We start from the raw sequence: 24,121 nt of genomic DNA, 5'->3' as shown, positions 1-24,121 counted from the left end.
GCACCTGCATAATCTGAAGCCCCTTCTCTCAGTATGGGGACAGGACAATCCACAAATAGTTGCAACTAAGAAACCACTGGCTTGAAATTTCAGGACAGTCCCAGTATCAAGTGATAAGAGTAAGTTCATGTGATTTGATTCTAAAGCTTTGAAGGCTTCATCTAAATAAATCAACAAGACAGAAAAAAAAAAGAATTGTTCGGTCTATATAGGCAATCTCATCTTTAGAAAAAGTGATCATAAGGACTGTAAGAAGCATAGACTGTGCCAGTTCAAAGAAAACACAGGCAGAAGACAAAACCCAGAGCCTTGCTTGCCTGGGGCAAACAGGAGAGCATCTCCCCAACCACCCTTAACCTCCCCAAGTTCTAGAACTCACATTCATCCAGGAAACAAATATTCATTGAGAGCCTGCTATGTGCCAACCTCTATTCTAGACTCTTGGAACGTAACAGTGGACAAAACAAAGATTCCTGTTTACTCCAAACAATAAATAAGATAACTAAGTAAATACCACAGGAATGAGAAGAAGACAAACACCACGAGAAAGGTAAGAGTGGGACACGGCAGGGACAGGAACACAATTTTAAATAAAGCAGTTGGAGTAGACCTTGTGAGGAGGTGACGTGAAAATCTGAAGAAGAAAAAAAAAAAGAAAAAGAGAAAGAAAGGAGGGGAGCCAGACGGCACTGGAGAAGGGATGAAGAGTACGGCCTGTCTTCTGAATTCGCACGACAACTGCTACCCTCCCTGACATGTGCCCCAGGACTGCCAGTCCCAGCCCTTGCCCACACCAGCTAGTAAGCTCCATGTGAGACAAGGTGGCTTGACTTGCTTATGAAAAGTGCTTATAGGATTTACCGGTTGGATTGCACAGGATGGAATGCTACCTGCAAGCTTCTTCTCCGCCTTCCTCCTAGCAAACTCCTACTCATCCTTCAGGACCCGAGCACATAGGAACAGAGCCAGTTGCTCTCTCCTTTGAAGTGCCCGCTCTTACACAATGGCTTGCGTCTTACACAGATTTCTGTGGTAGCCCTCAATGAACCACATTTCCCTTCTTTTTCTGAGGGCCTTGTCCTTCCTCGCGCTGGGAGCCCTCAAGGGGATCTGACCTCTGGATTCCTAGAACCACCTGGAGAGGCCCTGGCAGGATTGAAATGCGCTCTTCCTGAATGTGCCCAGTTACATCAGCTCTGGCTGAGGCTCCGCTTCCCTGATCCCAGGAGCAGGACTCAGGCTGGTTCTGCTGGGCCGGGGCCTCCCTTGGAGCCATCCACCACCCTGGCCACCAGAGGGCGGGGGTAAAGCAGACAGCACAGGCCTGGGCAGGGTGGGGGCTGGTCGGGTGGTGAGGGGTCCCCGGTAAACTGAGCCCGGGCAGCAACACCTGGGCAGCCTCCTTCATGCGGCCCCATCCCATCTGCCATGCCCACACCCTTCCAGCCTTATTCGAAGAATAGGTGTGAGTGAGATCACACCTCACCGGGGAACATGCTTTCCAGGCAGCTGCATTTTTTAGAAAAGATTTTATTTATTTATTTTAGAGAGCAAGAGAGCATGAGGGCGAGTGCAAGTTGGGGCGGGGAGGCAAAGAGAGAGAGAGAGAGAGAGACAATCCCAAGCAGACATGCTCCCTACCCCACTGAGCACGGAGCCCAACACAGGGCTCGATCCCAGGACCCAGAGATCATGACCTGAGCCGAAACCAAGAGTCTGATGCCTAAGCGATCGAGCCACCCAGGCACCCCAAGGCAGCTGCATTTTTTAATGAAGGCTTTGTTTTGTAAAAATTAAAACTAACATTTGCCAATTTCTGTAGCAAAAGAACCACCACTGAGGCCAATTTCCAATTGACCTCGTGACACCCCTGACCTCAGAGCTGGGAACAGATGCACACGGTCGAACCTCAGCAGCAGGTGCAGTGGGCTCCTGCACCCCACTGGTCGTGCCTGTCGGGATTCGAGGGCCTGGGCTCCTCCTAGACGCCTGCAAGGAGTCCTCTCCTATCACGAGCCCGCTGCACCCCCTGAGCCTAGCCGGGTGCAAAGCCTGGACTCAGTGGCCGCTCCGTAATCGCTGAAGGAACGCACACCTGGCACCTGGAGGCATTTATCCAGTCTCGGCACCTGACAATTTCTTCTCCTATAAACAGAGTTTGGCGCCGTGTTTACCTCAAGATAATGGACACCTCAGTGAGCCTACTGTGGGCCAGGCTTCTACACACACTTCACGCCTTACATCCTCACACCGCTCTCTGGGGTGGATGTCGTTATCATCGTCCCCATTTTCTGGGGGAGGAAACCGAGGCACAGAGTGATCGGGTGAGTGCCCTCATGTCCAGGTTAGGTTTGGGCCCGGGCAGTGTCCCCAGCAGCCCCGGTTGTGCTCAGGGAAGCTCATCTCTGCCTGGGAGGGTTGGGGAGAGCTCCGGGCCAGGGTGACGTCAGTGCCCAGGCCAACAGGCAGGGCTGTAACCAGGGGACACTCAGGGTTCCAAGGCTGTCCCCCCAAGTCTGGGAAGGGTCCCTAGAATAAGTCACCCTGGCTGAGTCAGGTGCACACATCTGGTAACGTGGTCAGAGAGCCACGATCCTGCTTGGGGGTTCAGCCCAGACCCTCAGGGTTCAAGGGTAAATCTTGCATGCCACAGTCCTCTCTTCCCAGAGGTTGGGTTAGGTGTGGTTATGTGACTGGCTGTGGCCAATGGGAAGTAAGGAGGGTCTGCAGAGGAAAGACTCTGATTCTTCTTCTGACACCCCCCTGGGACAGCAGTCTTGTGGCCATCATCTTGTGCCTGTGGCCCAAGGGAAGCTGGCCCTGGAACAGAGCTGTGGCACTAACGGTGATGAGTGGAATTATGGGACAAACCACAGTGCTCAGTGATGCTGAGTTAACCAGCCCTGGAGTTGCCCTATCTTGGGATTTAGGGTTATTTTTCCTTTTTGATGCTTTATGTTCAATAAGCATTCCTTGCACCCAAAAGCGCCCTAACAGATACAGAAGGGATGCGCAGCAAACAGGAGGACAGAGCCTGTCTGCCCAGTCCAAGGGCTTTGGAGAGGAGGCACTGGGTCCGTACACTGTCCCCCTCCCCCAGTACCTGGGATACCCCTGGGAGGGGGGAAGGCAGGAAGGCAGGGAGGCGGGCAGAGGGGAAGCAAGGAGTGCTTCAGTCTGGGGGTTCTGGGCGAAGGGGACCCTACCCCTCCTCTCCAGCCAAGCCTGGGAGCGGCACACAGAGAAGATCCCCAGCAAGTGAGGGGCATCCGAGATTCCGAGGTGCCATCCTTCCCTCCCAGCCGAACCCCGGGAGGTGGCTGTGAACCCAGGGAAGAAATGGTCACGCGGTGTGTTTGGGCAGAGGGGCTGGGCTCAGACAGCCCTCCAAGGGACCCAGAATTTGCAAGGAAAGCACCTGTGCAGGGCGCACCTGGACATCCAAGGGGAGTGAGGACCCCGGGGGCTCTGAGCATGATTCAGCAGGAATGTGGGGGGAACCAGGAGCCCAGAGCAGATGGCACGTCCATGAACTCAACTCGGCAGATGTCTGTCAAGAACATTATGGGTAGCCCCCTGGGACATGAGGTGACGGGGAGCCCTGGCTGGCCAAAGGCGTGTTTCTTCAACTTCAGCAGAATGGAAGTGCCTGATAGAAATTGAGTTACGTGGTGAGGAAATAAAGCAAGTTCTGGTTCGCGTTTCTGGGTTTGTGGCATCAGTTCATTCCCCCCAGTGGTGAGTAGCAGTCAGCCAGGACGAAGTCGGCCACCCACAGCCTCACACCCTCACTCTCACTCCGCTGCTGCCCTGCAGTGGGTCCCGTTTCCTCCGGTGCCCAGATCTCACTTAGTACTTCCTCCCGCTCACACCACCACCTCCAGGCCGTGACTTCACACCCCAGCCTGACCCTGCTCGGCCCTGGGCTTGGTTCTGGCCCCCACTCCCCCCACCCCAGGGCCTGGTTCTGGCCCCCCGCCCCACCCTCTGCTCCCCAGCCTGGTTCTGGCCCCCACCCCACCCCCCATCTCAGGGCCTGGTTCTGGCTCCCCACCCCACCGCCTGCCCCCCAGCCTCCCCAGCCTCCCTTCCTCCGGGAGCACCGACCAGCTGCTCCCAGGCACGGGCTAAGCGGGCTAAGCCTTGCACTCTTGACTCCTGTCCTGGAAATCCCTCCTTCCTCTCTGGCTCCCGCAGCACCCGCTGGCCCCAGCGCTCCCCTTTCGGGGCCCCACCCATAATGTTCTTGACATCTGTTTCTGGTCGTGTTGAGTTTCTGCCCGGTTTCCCTTTCTCCAGATGTACACGTGGCAGAGCGAGGCTACTGGGCTCCGGGTGCCCGTGGGCTGGCAGGAGGTGGAGGGAGCCGCAGGATTTCACCCCCGCCAAGGACTCGGGTTCTGGCCTCCCACGGCTCCTCTCCGCTCCTGCTCAGTGGAAGTCATTCATCCCACAAACGCCCTTGGAGCACCTGCTCTGTGCCAGCACCGCCGTGCACAAAACACCATCACGTTCTGTCCTCATTTGAAATAAAACTGACACTCAGCGGGACGAGGTGACAAGCCCAGCTCACACATATAGGAAAATAAGTGTCTGCTCTGAGTCAGAAATCCGGACCCAGGATCAGAAGCCCCCGGCCAGGCTCAAAGCCCACACCCCCTGGCATTTGAATACTTAGTGCTTTTCTGAAATTTTTGTTTTAAGATTTTATTTATTTATTCATTTATTCATGAGAGACACAGGCAGAGGGAGAAGCAGGCTCCCTGCAGGGAACCTGATGTGGGACTCAATCCTGGGACCCCAGGATCACACCCTGAGCCGAAGGTAGATGTTCAACCGCTGAGCCACCCCAAGTGCCCTTTCTCTGAAATTGCCTTAGCCCTGTCGCTTGGCACGTTATATTTTCTGGGACAATCAGCACTAATTTCACATTCTCCTCCATCATTAATTAGTTCATGGGTCCTGATCCAGGATTCTGAAAATAGTCACTCCATATAGCCTTGGATAACCCCAGAGGCCTCCGTGGGGCAAGAGAAGAGGGATTTCGAATCCAAGGTGACAGATAAGGGCAATGAGGGGTTCGAGAGAGGCCAGACAAGTTCCCCAGCCACCCTCCAGTCCTTGGGTCACTCAGGGACTCCCCAGGGCAGAGCTGGCCCCGCGGCCCACCTCCTGGCACCTAGGCCTGCTCTCTTCTCACTGTCATAGAAAAGTCTGGTAGGGGGACACCTGGGTGGCTCAGTGGTTGAGCGTCTGCCTTCAGCATAGGGTGTGATCCCAGGGTCCTGGGATTAAGTCCCACGTCGGGCTCCCTGCATGGAGCCTGCTTCTCCCTCTGCCTGTGCCTCTGCCTCTCTCTCTCTGTATCCCTCATGAATAAATAAATATATCTTTAAAAATAAAAAAAAGAAAGAAAGAAAAGTCTGGTAGGAGCAGCAGAGCCTGGGAGACCCTTTGCTCAAGCTGGATGCCCAGCTCCCCCCACCCTGCCCCCTGCTGCCCTCCTCCTGCCCCTCTGCATTAAACCCTGTGCAATCCATGCTCCACCTGACCGCCAGAGCAGTTTCCCTCTTAGGTTAGCTCTAACCAGTGACCACACTGCTCAGAACCCTCCAGCAGCCCCCCAGCATCTAGGACGTCAAGTCCCGACTTAGCCAGACATTGGAGGCCTTTTATAGTCCCTCCCTACCTGTCCAGCCTGGAATCCCACCCTGCTCTGTCTCTGCCACCTTCCCAAATATGCACCTAGCATACTGGCCTCTCTCACTGCCCAGAACATAGGCTGCACTGTCCCACCTCCACCCCTTTCATCCTGCTGTCCCTTTTCCCCATATCATGTGTCTTTGGAACTCTATTCGTCCTCCCAAGCCCTGCTCAAATGTCCCCTCCACTATGAAGCTTCCCTAGATGACCCTCTCTAGAACTCTCCTCTTTCTCCCCCATACTCCCTGCAACAGAGGAAAGGATCTTCTGTGTGGATCCTCCTCCTGGGAAGGCTGAGGACTCCCAGATAGACCTTACCTGAGCCCACGAGATGGATCCAGCCCACCCACCCAGATAGCAGGGTTCCAGGGACACAGCCAGGCTCAGCTGCCTGCACCAGCTCAGTCTGGTCACCCTTCCCCCTCCATGTTCCCTGCATCCCACCCCCATCCCACCCCCCACAACCCCAGACCAAACAATGGTAAAGCGGAGGCGAGGTCCCCTGGCTCCCAGTCTAGGCTGCTTCCCATTTCCTGGACTGCATCTCCTCCTGGCCCAGTTCTCTCTCCCTTTCCTTGTTTGCTAACATTTCAGAGGGAAATACTATTTTCAAAATATGTAACTGAAAGGGATTGCCCCCCAGGGTGCAGAGGTAGAGACAGGGGCTCACTGGAGTCACCAGGACTAAGCATCACAGATCTCCTGGGAGACATTTGTCACCACAGACCTGGCCGCAGGCTTGGGGGTCCCCAGTTTTCCAGGGTCCTTGCCCAGCACCCACCAAGACACAGCCTTCTGGAAGAATTCCCATCACAAAGACCCAGAGGCTCTTACCACCCACTGAAGCTATGCCACCAACCCGGGAACCGGGCTCCTGTGCAAAAACTGGCCCAGGGGGACATCAGAGGCTGCTCTGAACCACGGATAGAAGCGTCTGCCACAGGTCAGCTGACACAGCAGAGGCTGCGTTCTGGGAGCCCTGACCTAACGCGGCCTGGAAATGCCTGGGACCTTAGGCTTTAGCTTCCAAGGGACAAACTTCAATCCTCCTGCAGGTGCTTGGCAAGAAGTTTCAAAAGCTTTGCTGCCAAAATTTTTTTTAAAAAAAAAGCTTTGCTGCCTTAGTGATCGGCAAACCACTTCTCATCACGATATTCAGGACAAAAGGCTCCTGGCACCAGGAGCAACCTTTTCCACCCAGGGGCAGAGCGGGAGTGTGGGGTAGGCCGATGACGCGTGAACAGAGCCTGGGCCAAAAGCATGCTGCGGGGTCTCTCCCCTGAGTAGCCCCTGACCTGTGAGGAGCGCTCAGGTATAGTGGGAAGCCTCTTGCCATGACCATATAGGTTCCAGAGAAATGGAGACTATGTCTCCCCTGCCAGGGCCGGGCCAATGGGCTGGGCTGAGTCCTGGGGTGGTCACAGTAGGGTCATTCGTTATAGCTTCTCTTGCACAGGGTGCCCGGAAAGCCTTCCAGCACACCAATAGTGATGCGCAGAGGTGCAGGATGCTCCCTCGACACACACACCGCTAAGTGTGTCAGGAGGGCCCACAGGGGTCACTTCAAATGTAAATATATTTATGTGACTAGCCACCATGCTAGCTTAGAAAGTCAGACCCTGGGGATCCCTGGGTGGCTCAGCGGTTTAGCGCCGCCTTCAGCCCAGGGTGTGATCCTGGAGACCCGGGATCGGGTCCCGCGTCGGGCTCCCTGCATGGAGCCTGCTTCTGCCTGTGTCTCTGCTTCTGTGTGTGTGTGTGTCTCATGAAAAAATAAATTTAAAAACTTAAAAAAAAAAGTCAGACCCTGTCAAGCCAGTCCACTGCAGAACGAAGTTGTGTGTTTCCCTCCAGAGAATAGCCAACAGTTCTCTTGTAAATATTAAACACAAAATAAGAGACACATTCCCCAGTAGGGGCCATGGTGCTGGGCACTTGCAAGTGATTCACCCGGACGTAAACTTCATGGTGTTCTCCAAGGCAAGGTGATGGATTGTGTTCTCCCAGCAGCCTCCGCACCTAGTGGGGCTCCCAGCACACAGTAGGTGCCCAGCAGGTGCAGTTCAAAGGATGAACGCAGTGCTCAGCAGGCAACCTCTCTTCTGATCCTGATGGCCACCCCATGAGGTAGATCACCTTCATCCATCCCCATTTCACAGACCAGGAAACTGAGGCTCGAGTGTGTGGGGATTTGCAGCGGGGCCCCAGCAGAACCAGGACGGGCTGCACTCCCAAGGTGGGCCGTGGGAGCCGAGCAGAAAAAACAGCCTGAATTGCCAAAAAGACACACAAACTTTAATTGCTCTGGACAAGCAGGGCAGGGGCGAAGTCAGGCTAGGGGTGGCTGTGTAGCACCAGCCTTCACGGCACTTGGTCAGGTCCTGCTGCCAGCCCCCAGCCGCTTAACCATGGATCTGTCAGCTATGAGTGAGCACCACAGACCACCGCCAGGGCCACCTCTGCCCTGGAGTCTGCATAAGCACCAATGGGTGGAGGCCATCTCCCTCTGGAGAGAGGTTCAGGCCGCCTGGGATTGGGGAGAGGAAGGCTAGAGACCACCAGGCTGCCCCAGCCTGCAAGAGGGAGAAAGGACAAGAAAGCCTATGTCCCTGATTGGGGGCCCTGGTCTCTCCCCGTGCCTGTCTTGGCATCACGGCTCAGAGGAAGTTCCCCCCGACTGACCTGGGATGGTGCCCGCTTCAGTTCCCTAGACCTGCTGAGGGGTCCAAAGCTTGGCCCATCACCTGGTGGCATGTAAAGGCAGCATTGGGCTCCCTGGTGGGAGCTGCCAACTGGGGCCTCAGCCCCTGAGCCAAGCCTGGGAAGCCAGGGACGCTGGGCTGGCGAGAGGGGCCAAGGAGGATCAGACAGCACCTGGGGGACAAACGCCAATATCTGATGGTGGCTGGCAGCCTGGGAGAACTGAGGCCCAGGCGCCTTGGACAGGGAGGGGCTGACGGGACAAGGAAGGGGATGTGTGAGGAGAATGGGGTCCTCGCACGTTACTGTACCAGGTGTGTGGGGAGCTATGGGTCTGGGCTCCCTTCCCCAAGGGCCTCTTTACCCCCAACTGCCCCAAGCCCCTGGATCCTCCCTTCATAGCACCTTTGCCCTGACCAAGGCCCCTTTGGGGTTTGCTTTAATGAAGGGCATTTGGTCAGGAAGGAAAGGAATGGGCAAGGGTAAGAATACCCACCTAGGGGACTCTATCCCACCTTGGGGGGCTGTGGGCAACAAGGAGCCACGGTGCCTGAAGGCCCAGACACAGACTTGTGTGATAAGAGCCCCATGCATTTATCTGGGTCTGGTTGCCCAATCCTGTGTCTCCCCACCCTGGCCGGCCTGGGCGCTCACCAAGGCCAGGGCCTGTGTCTGAGTCACCTGGGCTTTCCCAGAGCCTGACACAGAGTGAGCGCTCGGTGAGTATTTGATGAATGAATGAGTGAACAGCAGCTGCGTGGGTGGGGTGCACAGAGTGACAGAGAAGGTGGAAGGAGCAGGAGAACAGGGGAGGGGGAGTCCTGGACGGATGAGAGAGAACTGAAGGATGTTGGGAAGAGTCTAGAATGTTTGGAGGACTCCAGAATGTTTAGAAAGTATAAGAATGTTGTGGAAGTTCTCGAATCTGGTCACTCAGGGGGGGACCACACACCAGCAGCATGAGCATCACCCAGGAACAGACTGGACGTGCAGAACCCCGGGCCCACTCCAGAATCAGAATCAGAATCTGCAAGGGATTCAAACACAAGAAGTTCTGGTCTAAAAGGCTGGGAAAACTCTAGAATATTCAGGTTAGAGGGCTTCTTAAAATATGTTCAAGAGAGGACAGAGAGGTGAGGGAGGGAAGGAGAGAAGCAGAAGACCACGCAGAGTGCCAGGCCCTGGGCCCCCTTTCCGGAGGTACAAACAGAGGCCCTGACCACACCCCTCAACCCGGGGCCTGGGCCGCCCTGCGGGGGCCACTAGTCATCCTCGGGCTTGATGAGGTGGCCGCTGAAGGTGATGTAGGTGTCCACGTCGTCGCTGTAGACGGCGTTCTCCCGCTCGCGCTTGAAGAGTCGTGCCCAGACGCGGTCCCCGGGCGCCAGCGCCAGCATCACGCTCTGGCTCTGCATGATGCTGCGGTCGCTGGGCTGCGCGTACAGGATGACGGCCGCCTCCTCGTTGTGCATCACGTGGACATACGTCTCCTTGAAGTTCCAGCTGTGGACGTTGAGGCTGAAGAAGTAGAGGCCGCGCAGGGGGGCGACGAAGTGGCCGGCGGCCAGGTCGAAGTGCCCGTCGGGGTTCACGAAGACGGTGTCGAAGAGCAGCGGCTGGAAGCCCTCGCTGCTGTGCAGAGCCGTCTTGCGGCCCACGGAGAAGGCCGAGAAGCGCGTCTGGCACGGGCCGCCGGGGCTGCCCGCCTGCCCCTTGGCGCCCTTGCCGCCCTGCGGGCCGCGCTCCCCCCGGGGCCCCTCCCTGCCCAGCTTCCCCGGCGCGCCCAGCAGGCCTCGGTCCCCTTTGTCACCTGTGGAGGCAAGAAGGGCAAGGTCAGGGCAGGCACCCAGGCTGGTCCCCAGGTTGCATCTGCCTGCGCTCGTGGAGGGCTCCACCCAGGTCCTGCCCAGAGAAGGAGCTAGCATGTACCGGGCACCTGCTGCATGCCGGGCATCGCCTCCCTGAATGCCCCTCTAAAGAAGATCCCCTGACCGGGACGCCTGGGTGGCTCAGTAGTTGAGCGTCTGCCTTTGGCTCAGGGCGTGATCCCGGGGCCCTGGAATAGAGTCCCATATTGGGGTCCCCGCAGAGCCTGCTTCTCCCTCTGCCTGTGTCTCTGCCTCTCTCTCTGTGTGTCTCTCATGAATAAATACATAAAATCTTAAAAAAAAAAATGGGGCGGGGGAAGATACCCTGACCATCTCCACTCACCTGAAGGTTAAGTGACTCACCCAGGGTCATACAGCTCAGGAGAAGCAGGAAGGGCAAGTCTCAGGACAGTCTGTCTCCCACCTGCCCATTCCCCTCCCTCTACAATGAAGATGTGATCGTGCTCCCTGGGGAGCCAGGCCCAAACCCTGGAGGTCCTCACACCCAGCCAGACTCCTGTGGAGATGAGGGCTATGCAGGTCGCATTTTGCATTTCTTTTCTCTTTAAAAAAATTTTTTTAATTTAAATTCAATTTAGTTAGCATATAGTGCATTGTGTAGTGCATAGCAGGGTTAGAGTTTCATGACTCATCAGTGGCATATAACACCCAGTGCTCATCCCATCACGTGCCCTCCTTAATGCCCATCACCCAGTTCCCCCCCAACTCCCCCTAGTGACCCTCAGTTTGTTTCCCAGAGTTAAGAGCCTTTTATGATTTGTTTCCCTCTCTGATTTCATCTTATTTTATTTTTCCTTCCCTTCCCCTATGCTCCTGTTTTGTTCCTTAAATTCCACATAGGAGGGATCCCTGGGTGGCGCAGCGGTTTGGCGCCTGCCTTTGGCCCAGGGCGCGATCCTGGAGACCCGGGATCGAATCCCACGTCGGGCTCCCGGTGCATGGAGCCTGCTTCTCCCTCTGCCTATGTCTCTGCCTCTCTCTCTCTCTCTCTCTCTCTCTCTCTCTGTGACTATTGTAAAAAAAAAAAAAAAATTCCACGTAGGAGTGAAATCCTTGAGCATTTATTTGTCTTTCTCTGATGTGCTTATTTTGCTCAGCATAACACTCTCCAGTTCCATCCACATCGTTGCAAATGGCAAGATCTCATTCTTTTTGACGGCTGAGTTGCACTTTGCATTTCTGACCCACAGAAGGAGCCAAGAAAAATACCTCTGCCTAACCTGAAGGGAAAAGCCCTGGTTAGGAGCCAGGCCCCCCTTGGTTGGTGTTATGTCCCACTGGGGCATTTTACAGTCAGGGTCGTTATTTTGTCTCTGTCTTGAAGAGGATCATGTTCACCTCACAGGGGTGTTCCTGTGCCTTCAACAAAATGTCCTACGGGAGAGTGCTCTACAGACTGCAAATATGAGGCAGGGTGGTCCACCCAGCAAAGCTCAGCCCGTCCCTGACTGCCCAGGGGTTCCGGCAGCGGGTCCCAGTCCCCAGGCACACACGCCTCAGCCCAGCCTTTGCTTCAAGTTGACCTTGCACGCAGGAGAAGTAGGTGACCCCCTAGGTCTTGAGGTACCTCATCCCAGATGTTTCCCTGCCACCTGTCACAGTGCCTCAACTCGCACTATTAGCCACTCCCCTTGGAGAGAACCCCGTGGCCCTGTGTTTTCCCAAGGTCTCCTGTGACCACGGCAATATTGCTGGACGGAGCAAAAGGAAGGCCTGGGCCCCTGGAGGACAGCATGGGGAGAAGCAAGGAGGAGGGGGCCCACCTTTAGCGGAGAACTCCCAACTCACCCGCACGGCACTTTACAGGTTACAGGGCACCTCTCTGCCCCAGCCCCCGGGGAGGAGGGTGAAGGGGATCATGGGAGGGGGTTACCTTCTCCTTTTTACTATTGAGGCAGCAAGCCAGGGAGGGAGAGACCAGCCTGCCCCACACAGCAAGGGAGCTGAACAGCCAGGTGCCTCCTGCCGCAGCAAAGTTCCACCCGCCCTGGTGGGCGATGAAGGCTGGCCCAGGGGTGTCCTCCATCCCGGCCTTGGGGTTGTTGGAGGCACAGATGGAGGTGAAGGGTGTCTAGGCCCTGGCCCCAGCCCTATCTGTTCTAGTCCCCGGCAGCAGAAGTCTCTTCCTGATTTTAGAGGACGGGAAGCCAGCTGTTCCCTGGACAGCCCTAGTGGCTACCCATGGGTCTCTCTGCTTCCACCCTTGTCCCAGGCTGGCTCTGCTCCATGGACATTAGAGGGATCCATATGAAACCCAAGTGGGATCAGGTCCCTCTGCTCGAACCTCCCCCTGCTCCCCATTCCCACACAGGGAAACCCAAGTCTGACCCGGCCCCTGTTTCATCGTCAACCTCAGCTCCTCCTCTTGCCCCCTGCTCCTGAAACACACCAGGCCCACATCTGCCCCAGGGCCTTTGCACCTGCTGCTCATCCTCCTTGGACTACTCTGCCCCCGATAGCCACATGGCTTCTCCCTCACATTCTCAATGAACCCACACTGACCACCCCATTTAACATGCAAACTATCCCCCAGCCCCTGCTCTCCTGATGCTCCTTACCTGCTCTACCTGGCACTGCCATCGCATTTTTCACCATAGAACATTCACTAACTTAGATAATATATTTATGGCCGACTGTCTGCCTCTCCCACGAGAACGGCAGTAGGCATCTCTGTCTGGCTTGCTTGTTCTCTGTCCTCAGAAGTCAGAACAGTCCTGGCACGTAGTAGCTGCTCAATAAATGTATGGATGACAGGAAGGGTCTGGGATCATTTTCTGCCCAGGTTTTTCCTGCTCCCTCCACCCCACTGACTCCAGCCCAAGGAAAGGGTCCCCTGCCCTCCCCGCCCCCAGATAGGCCAGCACAGCCTGAGCTGGGGCAGGTACTCACCCTTCAGGATGGTGATGTTTATGTACGGCCTGACCTCAGGCAGCACGTATGGGAGGCCAGGTGGAGAGGCGGAGGACACATCTGCGACATCGGCGGGGGCCAGGGGGTCCTCAGACTCAGAGTCACAGCACCGTTGACAGTACCCATGGGGACCGGATGCCACGGCCTCCCTAGAGGAGGGCTCCTCGGTGGGGACCCCAAACACCAGGAGAGGAAGCAGGAGCACCACGCAGAGGAGGCCCAGGGTGGCTATCCCCATGGTGACCTGGAGCGAGGAAGGAGGGGCGGAGACTCTATTTAATGTCACATCTACACCTGCAGATGCCCAGCACAGATGCGGCCACCCCAGCCTCTGTGCACCTGACCTAACTCAGGGACAGAGCAGGCGTCAGCGCCTTCAGGTAACAGATGAGAAGACTGAGACCCTACATGGAGAAGCAACTTCTTCAAGGTCACGGAAGAGACTGGTGGCAACGCAGGGCCCGCAGGCCGAGTCCCCTGGAAGCCAGCCCACGGGGATGTCTGGCACACATGGGCCTGGGGGGGAAATCCCTCTAAAGAGAGCCACAGCTGGGCACAGACCAGGGTCCCGGGAAGCCTTTGCTGGGGTGGACGAGGAAGATGCTCCAGCCACCCACGTGTCATACGCAGTAAGACTGCAACGCTCTCCCTCCCCCACCTCCCTTGGCTTCTTTTCTCGCCACGGACTCTCCCATCTCCAGCAAGAACATGCCCCTGGTACAGCACGAGGAAGGTTAGTGGGCCCTTGGGACAAACACAAAGGATTCTCCAGAATTCTGCAGGTTCTCCAGGAGACGGTATGCGTGGCTGAGCCACACGGTCTGGCACCTGAGCGCCGTGGTCCTGACGAAGATCTAGGAAAGTTCGTTTATCCTAGCAGTCAGGAAGCAACACCCATCAGAGCAAATGCACGGCTTATGCACAGTTACTGTTACTGTATCTCTGGGAGTTGAGAGTAGGTCTGCGGAATTGCAGACTGCCGGCCACCGCTGGCCTCCCATGCAGTTGTCTGTGTGCAGAAGATGGTACCTCTTTGGATGGACAAATTAGAAACGACAAAAAAAAAGTCATTTTTGGAGCAGGGCATGTAGCTTTGCAAGTGCTGTTGTCAACCCACCTCCCCCTCAGCACCTTTGTGCAGTCAACAACCCACACAACTCAACCTTACACAGAAACCCTGTCGGGGCAGGTTCTAGAGTTAACTCATTGGAAGATGGTTGTGTCAATCACCATAGACCTACCAATCAGCTGCCAAGGGGGTAAATTGGAATTAAGAAGCAGGACTAGAAGGTCTGGAAAATTCAAAAGGATGGGAGAAGTCCAAAGGTTTAGGAGGATGAGTCTTTGGCCCTGGCCAAGAGAGGTGCCAGGAGAGGGGCAGGAAGTAGCCGGGACAGCAGACACTGGGGACAGGCTGGGGCTGGGTGGGCAGGAAGCCGGGCAAAGAGCCTTTGAGGTGGTAGCGGTGTTTGGGGGCTGGCATGTTATCGCAGGATCAGAAACTCAGCTCTTGAAACCAGACTGGTTTTTACACTTCTGGCGTTTCTCTGTTTATTTCCTTTTTGTTCCTTTAACATTTAGTACAATTCAAAAATATTTTTTCTGTGGTTAATACATGTAAAGAAGGTAAAATTATTTTTTTTTAAATGCTATTCTATCTCCAGTGAGCACCGAGGTAAGGGACAGATTTTAAAGGGCTCCAATGCACTGGGGGTTGGGCAGTAGCAGGAGGGGGGTGATGGGCAGGCCGTCGTCCCCAGGGACAGCACCCCTCTCCTAGAGGTGACCGGTCCTCAGCTCTACCTTCGTCTGCTTGCCTGGTTCTGCTCCATAAGGCAGATCAACTTCTCAGAGATCAACATTCTCTCTGTCTGAGGTTATCGCCCTCAGCCTGTGCTTGTAAACGACGCATCTCTGTGATTTTTGAGAAGTGCAAAAATCCCCCTTTTCCTGGTCATAGATGTGACTTTATGGGAAAGGGTGAGGCCTGAGGGTTGGACCTAAGATCCCAGGAGGGTTTACAAGTTGTGTGACCTCAGGCTAGTAGCTTAACCTCCCGGGGCTTCCCGCTGCTCCTCAGCATTTCTGAGAAGTTGAAACCCCCACGTCTCCCAGGTTATTTGGGAGGATCAGGGAAAGTGCCTGACTTGTAAAAGACTCTTAATAAGGATGACAGAGGGAAGAGTCAATAGCATCATCGCCAGTGACTACATTCATGGGGGTGAGCGCTGAGTAACGTATAGAATCGCCGAATGACTACGTTGCACACCTGAAACGAATATAGCGCTGCATGTCAATCACACTTCAATAATAAACAAATACAATTTAAAAGTGCTCCTTCCTGCAACAGGCAAGACCTCTTCCCGGTGCCTGGGGATGGGAAGAGCAGAATTGCGCCCAGAGGACTGGCATGGCTGGGGACGGCCCTGTTGGCAGAGGCCCGATGGGAGTCAGAAGCTCGGAGACCCAGAACTGTGACCTGGGGAGGGCAGGAGGCAGGAAGCAAGGCAGCCTGGAGGGGTAATCACAACCACAGCCCTGGGGGATGGTGCCAGGCAGGGATCAAGGCTGAGAGGCCGTGCCATCTGGGGTGATCTGGGGTGATCTGGGGTGATCCGGGGTCCCTGCCGCCTCCACGCAAGAGGCAGGAGCGGGGAACTCTCTGGGGAGGGAGGGGCTGGGCCTGCTGCGCTGAACTGGTGAGAGTCCAGGCAGGGGCGGGCACAGCCGAGCAGCTCTGGGGGTGGGGGGGGGGCTAGGGTCTCAGTCAGCAGGAGGGAAGGTGGAAGGAGAGCAAGAGCGGCTGGCCAGGGTCCCAGGGAGAGAGCAGAACCCAAGATGTGGAAGGAAGACGGGGGGAGGAAGGGAATTCTGGGCTCCCACCCCGGCCCACTGGAGGAAGTTACAGGACCTTTCAGCACTCACCCTGTGTCCCGGGCCTCCGCAGCGGCTCACGGACCCCCGGCCTCTGGGCAGCCTCTGGCTCCTTGGCCCATGTCTGCTGGTTGCTGGCCCGGACCCCCAGGCCCAGCCGAAGAGGGAGGGAGGAAGGGAGGGAGAAAGGGAGGGAGAGGGGCGGAGGGAGGGCGGAGGGAGCGGGCTGAGCTGGCTTCCCACTTCCCCTCCTCCCTGCTCCCTCCTCTCCAGCCTCTGGGATCTGCGGGGAGATGAAGGGAGCCGCCAGGGAGCTGGGGACTTCCTTTGCTTAACTCTTTGGTGATCCAGTGGGGTCTGGTTTGATTCTAAGGCCCAACAGAGTCAGAGCAGGAAGGGGCCCCCTGAGGTGTAGGCTGGAAAATTGAGGCCAGAGAAGGGAAGGGGCAGGAGCCCCCCAAGTGGCTCAGGAAGGGGGACGCAGCACTGGAATCCGGGATGAGGGGTGGGGGTGAGGGGTGGGCTTGGCCTATTTGCTCTGCAGTCACCTCACAGGGCTGGATGCAGAGTGGAGAGGGCTGGGGCACCAGCCGGCAGCCTCAGGGTCAAATCCTGGCACTGCCACCCCCTTGGGCACAGGATGTGGGCCGATCCATGACCTTGGTCCTTATTAGCACTCTAGTCCCCAGCCCCCTGGTGCCAGGCACAGGGGAGGCTCAGCACATGTCCAGTGAGTCGGTGAGCAGGTGATACCCCCTCAGGTATCAGGGAAGGGCAGCAACCAGGTCAACAGCCCCCTCCGCAGGGACCCTGAAGTCCCCCTCCTCTGCCTAGAAATCTCCCCTGATGGGTCCATCCCCCAGGTCTTCTGGAGCCAACCCCCTTGTGAAAACGATCCCCCACAAGGGTCCTGTTCACAGGGGGGCAGCCTCTGGTATTCTCCTGGGCCTGTGGAGATTTTCCAAAGGCTGCAGCCCTGGGACTCTGGGCTTGGAGACCCCTGGGCACAGTCTCAAATGTCCCTCCCCCTCCAGCACCCTCTCATTCAGCTTTGGTTGAGTATTTGCTGCCTGGGCCGGGCCCCATCTTTGCAGGGGCTTTTGGTGCCTGAAGGGTGTTCCCATCCACTATTTCAACGAAACCCACCCCAGCCTTGCACTTTCCCAGGGTCACGTGGCTAGTGAGGAGGAGCCACAATCCCACAGAAAGGAAGGGGCCCCCACCCCACTGGAGTCCTGTGAACATGCCTGGGCATGGTGAGCTGGGTGGTGGTGGCGCAAAGGCTATACTTCCAGGTTTGTCCCCTGGGAAGAGGATGTCACTGCCCTCCGTACAGACATGTGCCCCTTGGGAACGGATTTCAGTCTGGGGCTCTGGGCACTGAACCCTAGTCCCCACTTAACTGGGCAAGTGTAGAGGATAGAACAGCCTCCAGGCTGTGTGTCTCTGACCAGGTCTCCTCTGTGGGCCTCGGTTTTTCTAGCAGCTTTGGGAATAATCCAACAGTAGAATATCAGGCCTGGAAGAACCCCGAGAGATGACCTAACCCAACTATTTATTGTGACCAGCAGAGACTGTGACCCAGGAAAGACCCCATTCTTTGGCTCAAGGTCATAGCAGAGCAGAGTCCAGGCTGGGATGAGGGCAGACTCTCACAGCTTGGAGCTTTGTGTTGGCTTTCACCTCCCAAGCCCACTTGGAGCCCCCCCGCTGGCCCAGGCCTATTTAGGGGTCCCAGGGGGGCCCAAAGAAAGCAACCTGAAGAACATGGAGAAAACACCAGGGCCACACTGGCCATGCCCTCTACGTGGCCCTGCCCCAGGCAGCATTCCCAGGGCGCTGAGCCAGGGCTGCAGAGGGTGGGAACCACCCTCCCCATCCTCCCCATCTGCTGCCACCAGGAAAAAGGCTGAGTCAGCAGCACCAGAGGGGGAGACAGCTCCTGGCTGTCTCTGAGCAGTTTGGCTTAGAAAGCCTAGAGGCAGAGGAGAGGGAGAAGAGAAGACAGCCCAGGTTGGGGAGAGCAGCTTGGGGACACAGGAAGTTTAACCCATGGTGTGCCCGGTGTCCCCGCACTGTGCTGCAGGCGGCGCCCAATGGCCCCTCTGCCAAAGGCCGCTCATCCCATTTAGCAGCTGAGGAGCCTGAGACCAGGGAAGGGACTTGACTTGTCAGGTTCAAGCGCTGGCTCCTTTGGCTCCCAGGCAGGCCGATGCCCCGGAAAAGGGCCCCTTGTCCTCTTTGTCCAGAACAGCTGGCTGGAGGCAGGGCAGACCAGAGAGCGAGAGTGGGATATACTACACTTCAATGGTTTTCCTCTCACTCTTCCTAAATATCCTTCAGTTGTGCAGCAGCCCTTGGTCTTCCAGCCATCCGGAGGCTCTCCCCAGCAGCCAGACAGCTTGGAGACAGAGCCCCAGGCCTGGGGCAGACAGCACTGGGTTATACCCGGCTCCTTCGAGCTGTACGACCTTGCACACGCTTCCCTACTTCCGAGCCTTGGTGTCCTTGGGCCAGAGGGACATGAGGAGGCCAAGAGCATCTGCGCAGTCTGGTGGGATACCCAAGAGGGGTAGCGTCTACTGGCCACTCGGTGCTTCTCCGTGTAGGTAGGCGTGTGAGCCCATTGTCTCCACGCACACTGGAGCCGGAAAAACCCCAATGCACAGAGCCAAAACCCTCATCACCAAGGCCAGAAATCCAGGGCAGAGCTGTGTGTGCCGCCGCCCCCGCCCCCTGCTTGTTCCCAAACACAGCTTTTACTCCCTACCAGGATCCCTTCTGAGGTTTTTACAGGCATTAACTCATCTAATCCCTCAACAATCCTCTGAGGAAGGCACAGGTATTATCGTCATCTCACAGATGAGGAAAATGAGGCACAGACAGACGCTCAGAACCAAGCTCCTAGCCGCATCTAGGTTACAACCCAGGATTTGGGAGAAGCTATAAAGAGTGGGTTGGTCAGTGCTTACAAAGTGCCAGGTACCCTCATGTATTTAAAAAAAAAAAAAAGATAAAATGTGTGCCTGTCCAAAAAATGAGGTAGAAGAGAAAACATGATGCCCGGACTCAGCAGTGCAAGTTGTGAACGGCCGAGGCACAGATCTGATGGCTCAAGGCCGCTAGAAGCTACATAAAAAACTAAAACAGAGGGAAGCGCGAGCGCCCCCTGCTGGGGAGAGCCCCGGCGCGCCCGGCCTGGGTGACCCGTCCCACCCGCACCCGCCGCATCCCAGGCCCACGCGCGACGGGGACTAGCTGGGGCGCGCGTGCCCTCCCCACAGCGTGACCAGGGGGCCCAAGGGGACCCTCCCTCTGCAGGGCGGGGAACCCCAGACTGGTCCTACGGAGCCCTTACTTCCACCTCCGGACTCAGTTGCTCCGTCCTAGACTTTCAACAACCCACGTCTGATCCCAAGAGTGTTAATCCGAGTTGGGCCAGTGTAACCCCGTTTTACAGAAGGAGAAACTGAATCCTCCAAGAGGTCCAGGGAAAGAAAGGGCCAGTAGGCCTCGGGGCGTCTGCCGCCCCAGAAGAGCCCCGTTAACTCTCACAAGGGGGAAACTGAGGAACAGGTGCAGCCACTGGCTCCCTCCGCAGGCCGACTAGCGGCAGAGCCGGATGACGAGGCCGCCAGGGCGCGGAAGGCAGAAACGTCGGGCCAGGGCTCAGCCAAACCGGCCCCGGAGCCCCCGCCCGGGAAGCCCGAGCCCAGGCGGCCGAGAGCAGCCTCCGCGGCGCCAGGGCGGGGCCTCTGCGCGTCCAGCTCCGAGCCCGGCCGGACTTGGCCGAGCACAGCCGGGCCCTGCCGAGTGCTGCCGGGGACAACCGAGCAGAGCCGAGTCTGGCCGAGCCTGGCGGGTGCGGCCGAACCTGGCCGGGTCTGACCGAGTGGAGCCGAGAGCGGCCGAAGAAAGCCGAGGCCGGCCGAGCGGAGCCGCGACCGGGCGCCGAGGTCCTGCGGCGCCCCCTGCCGGACACGGAGCGCAGCGCGGGCTTCGGCCGGAGCCAGCCCCGCTGCCTTTGCGTTGGGAGAGGGTAGGAAGCCCATTTTACGGATGAGGAAACTGAGGCTGCGGTTCCGGTTCCAGGACTAGCCCGGAGGCCCACAGAGCTACGAAGAGGTGGCGTTGGGGTTGGAGGCTGATCGTGTGGCTGACAGCTCAGCCGACTGCCACCCACGTATGCAGGCATCGTGTGTTTGCTCTGCTCTCCCCGTAATCGCTATTTTAGGGCCAGAGAGCAGGAGGGCCCTGCGCCGTCTGATGAGCAGAGAGAAACCGGGGCTCAGAGACAGCCCCTAATTACCCATGGAGAAACTAAGCAGGCCCTGGGCCGTGTTGACCGAGTGCAGCCGCTGGCCTGACCGCCCCGTGTGCGAATATTGACATCGTCCCTGGTCATTAAAGCAGAGAGCAGGACCGGGAGGCCACGTCCCGCCCCTGGCCTCCTGGTCTTCTCTTCCCCACCTGTAATGAGCTGACCAGAGAGGCCCTGGGCTCCTGGCTGCCTCCAGAGGATGTCCCTGGGGCCCCTGACCCAGGCCCTGAGGGGTCTAGGACCCCAGAGATGCCAAGTGCAGCCCAGGCGTTTTCCTTGAGCCTGGAAAAAGTGAAGGCTGGCCTTGCCCCCGCTCGCACACATGCACAGGTGTGTGCTCTTCATTCACCCTGTGTGCGCAGCGCACCGTGACCTGACAGCCAGGCCTGTGCTGGGCTGCAGGGCTCACTGGAGGGTGGCTGAGCCTCTAGGGGGTGGCCAAGTCGCCGAGGGCATCATCTGCTACTACCCAGTGGCCACCAAGGAGCTGGCACCAGTGGCCTCAGAGCTCTGTCCACTCCCAGCATTGCTCCTGCCACCTAGTCCCTCATTTTCATAGTTTTCCTTTCTTTTTTTTTTTTTTTAACATTTTATTTATTTATTTGCGAGAGACAGAAGCAGAGACACAGGCAGAGGGAGAAGCAGGCTCCCTGTGGGGAGCCCGATGTAGGACTCCATCCCAGGACCTCCAGATCACGCCCTGAGCCGAAGGCAGATGCTCAACCTCTGAGCCACCCAGGTGTCCCTCATTTACAAAGTTTTTTTAAAAACTATAGACACTGGGCTGAGGGCTGGGAAAACAGTTTTCTTGGTTGTGATTCCAGTGCAGTGACCGTGGGCCGGGTCCTAGACCACCCGTGGCCTCACCATCCCCTGCCATTCGTGGTATCAGAGCTGTCCTCAGCTCCTGGAACGTCTTGCATGCCTCCTCCCCTGGGCACTCAGCGGGGGCATCACGCCTCCTGGGGAGACTTCCACCCCCAACCGTGGAGGGATCCTGGCTCCTGTAAGAGCACTTCTCACATTCATTGAACACAGCACCTAACACACCAAGCACTGTGCTAAACTGTTTAGAAATATTCACTCATTTAAACCTCCTAACAAAAGAGGCATCTGCTCTCATCCTCATCTCGGAAAGGAGATGGGGGCACAGAAGGGTTAATTAACTGGCTCAAGGTCAAACAGCCAATGAATGGATGAGTCAGGATTCAAACCCAGGCAGTTCCGGGCTCCACCTAGAGAACTGGTTAGTGTATCTCTTCATTGTGACTTCCTTTTGCTCCTAAACGATGGGCCTTGTACTCCTCTGCCTTCAGCCTTCTGCAATTGGCACCTGCCCAGAAAACACTTGCTGAATGAAAGAGTGAAGGGGCCAGTCCCTCGCACTTCCCAAAGGTCCTGGAGAGGAGGGACCATCATCCCTCTTTTGCAGGTGGGGAACTGTGTAGGTTCGCTGGTGCTGCCAGAACGGAGTACCACAAACTCGGTGGCTTCCAACAGAAATTCATTCGCTCCTGGTTCTGGAGGCTGGACGTCTGAGATCAAAAGAGTCAGCACGGTTGTTCCTTCCGAGGGCTCTGAGGACCTGCCGTCCAGCTTTGGGTGGTTGGCCAGCAACCTCTGGTGTTCGGGGCTTGCAGAAGCATCACCTGGCACCCTCCCTGTGCCCACCAGCCCTCCAAATCTCCCCTTTGCTTAAGCACATCAATCCCATGGGATCAGTGGCCCATCCAGCCCCATCAGGACCTCATCTTAGCTCCTTTCCTCTGAAAGGACCATCCTTCCAAATAAGGTCACATCCAGAGCCACTGGGGATTAGGGCTTCAGTGTGAACCTGGCAACTCCACCCTCAACAGGGATTAACCCCCTTGGAGGCCCTGTCTGACACCACTTCTGCCCCTTAGCCCTCATGCCTCCAGCCTCAAGGCCCCTTCCCCATCACGCCTCCCTCCTAACTAGATAGTGATACGTTTACCTGTGTGGCTGCCCAGAAGCAACCAGGGTGCAGGACCGGGTCTCTCTCCCTCCCCCATGCCTTCAGTCGAGGGCAGAGCCTGGCATACTGTCGGTGCTCATGAAAGTCTTCGTTAACTTAATGGCCTGTGCCCAGAGAGGTGAAGTAAATGGCCCAAAGCTGCACAGTAGGTTCATGACAGAGTGGGCCCAGGTCCCAGGCCTCCTAACTCAGGTCCCATAACTTTTATTTTATTTTATTTTTAAAGATTTTATTTATTTATTCATGAGAGACACAGAGAGAGGCAGAGACACAGGCAGAGGGAGAAGCAGGCTCCATGCAGGAAGCCCGATGTGGGACTCGATCCCGGGACCCCAGGATCATGCCCTGAGCTGAAGGCAGACGCTCAACCACTGAGCTACCCGGGCATCCCGGGTCCCGTAAGTTTTAGGGGATGTATTACCACCACCACCACTGCCCACAGCCATCCAGGGGTCTCACCAAGAATGTCACCAGGGCCAGCCAGTGACAGGGGGCACTGCAAGGCCCTGGCAAGGTCATGGCTTTGCACTACTCCTAGGAATGTCCCTCCCCTTCCAGCCTGGGATTCTTGCCACCTTTAGAGTGTTTGCTTCAGTGTTTGGAGTCCTGGGGAGCCCAGCTGTCACCTCTGCATGGGGCTGTGGCCTCTGTCTCCCCCACCCCTTGTAGGTGAGGACCACCTGAAGCTTGGCTTCCCCTCCCCCAGGCCCTGCAGACTCCCAGCTCGTCCCCACTGATGCTGATGCTGACGCATGAAGTCCTGGTCCGGAGCCTGGTGGCCATGGGCTGTTGCCTGGCAACCGCCTCTGAGAGACAAGTTCAAGGTAAGGCCTTGGGTGTGAGCAACTTAAATATCTGGAGAGGGGGAATCAGAGAGGGAGGGTCATTGCCACCCCTTCCTGCCTGCCCAGGCCCTTGACCCCAGGCCTCTCCTCAGCCTATGGCCTCTGCATTTCCAATAACCCACAGATTCCAGGCCCAAACCCCTATACAAGTTCCTTCCATCCCTCCCGCAGCTGTCCCCCCATTTATTCAGGGTAACTGCGTGGCACACACCCAAAGGAGGCTAGAGTCACAGTGTGAAAATTGCCCCCTGGACTTTGCGAAATGACATTCCCCGATTCATTCATTTGTTCCAAGTCTTCATAGTTGCTGAGCCTGGGAACACAGTCCTTGCATAAAGAGACGAGGCCGGCGGGACCTCCACACTCATGACTGTGAGTGGGCACAGGCAGTGAGGCATCGTGTGGCAGGAAGCTCACGGGATCCAGAGGAGACCCTAGCCAGGAAACCACTCCCATGGGACACTCAGCCCCTAGCAGTCCCTTTGCTCCCACCTCATGCACACCTGCCTCGGGCACAGTAGGCCCTTGGCTTTAACACTGCAATGTGCCTTCACTTGTGGATGTGGCTGAGGTGCGCGAGCCCCTACTATGCACCCTGCACTGTGCTCACAAATGCACACAGTCTTTTGTTGCTGCCTGGCCCGCACCCCTGTCTTTGGCAGCGGGTCCCCAACTCACCCCCTACCCCATGGGTCAGGCCAGACTGTCTGTCACAGTGTTCCACATCCTCCCTGGCAGAAGGATAGGCACATGACCCCCACCAGGCCAATCATGGCACTCCATCACCTTGTCTTTGGTGACTGGCCCAAGGAGCTATCACATGATCCAGCCAAGCCAATCAGCTTTCTGCCCTGAGATTTGTTATTTGGGCATCAGAAAAGAA

At 56.9% G+C, this 24,121-nt stretch overlaps 1 protein-coding gene across 1 annotated transcript; it reads right to left on the bottom strand.

Annotated features, from left to right (window-relative positions):
* Window positions 1-7,976: 7,976 nt before the first annotated feature.
* C1QTNF6 (C1q and TNF related 6) lies at window positions 7,977-16,527 on the bottom strand. The gene is made up of 3 exons (XM_025460846.3): window positions 16,128-16,527; window positions 13,182-13,446; window positions 7,977-10,213 (listed from the first exon to the last, which is right to left on the bottom strand). Exons 2-3 carry the CDS (start codon window positions 13,438-13,440, stop codon window positions 9,666-9,668), a joined length of 807 nt encoding a protein of 268 aa, XP_025316631.1. The 5' UTR covers window positions 13,441-13,446; window positions 16,128-16,527; the 3' UTR covers window positions 7,977-9,665.
* Between the last annotated feature and the right edge of the window lie 7,594 nt (window positions 16,528-24,121).

This window comes from Canis lupus, chromosome 10 (genome assembly GCF_003254725.2).
Source record: "Canis lupus dingo isolate Sandy chromosome 10, ASM325472v2, whole genome shotgun sequence".
In the NCBI taxonomy this organism is placed as follows: Eukaryota; Metazoa; Chordata; class Mammalia; order Carnivora; family Canidae; genus Canis; species Canis lupus.
This window is presented reverse-complemented; position numbering and strand designations above follow the sequence as displayed.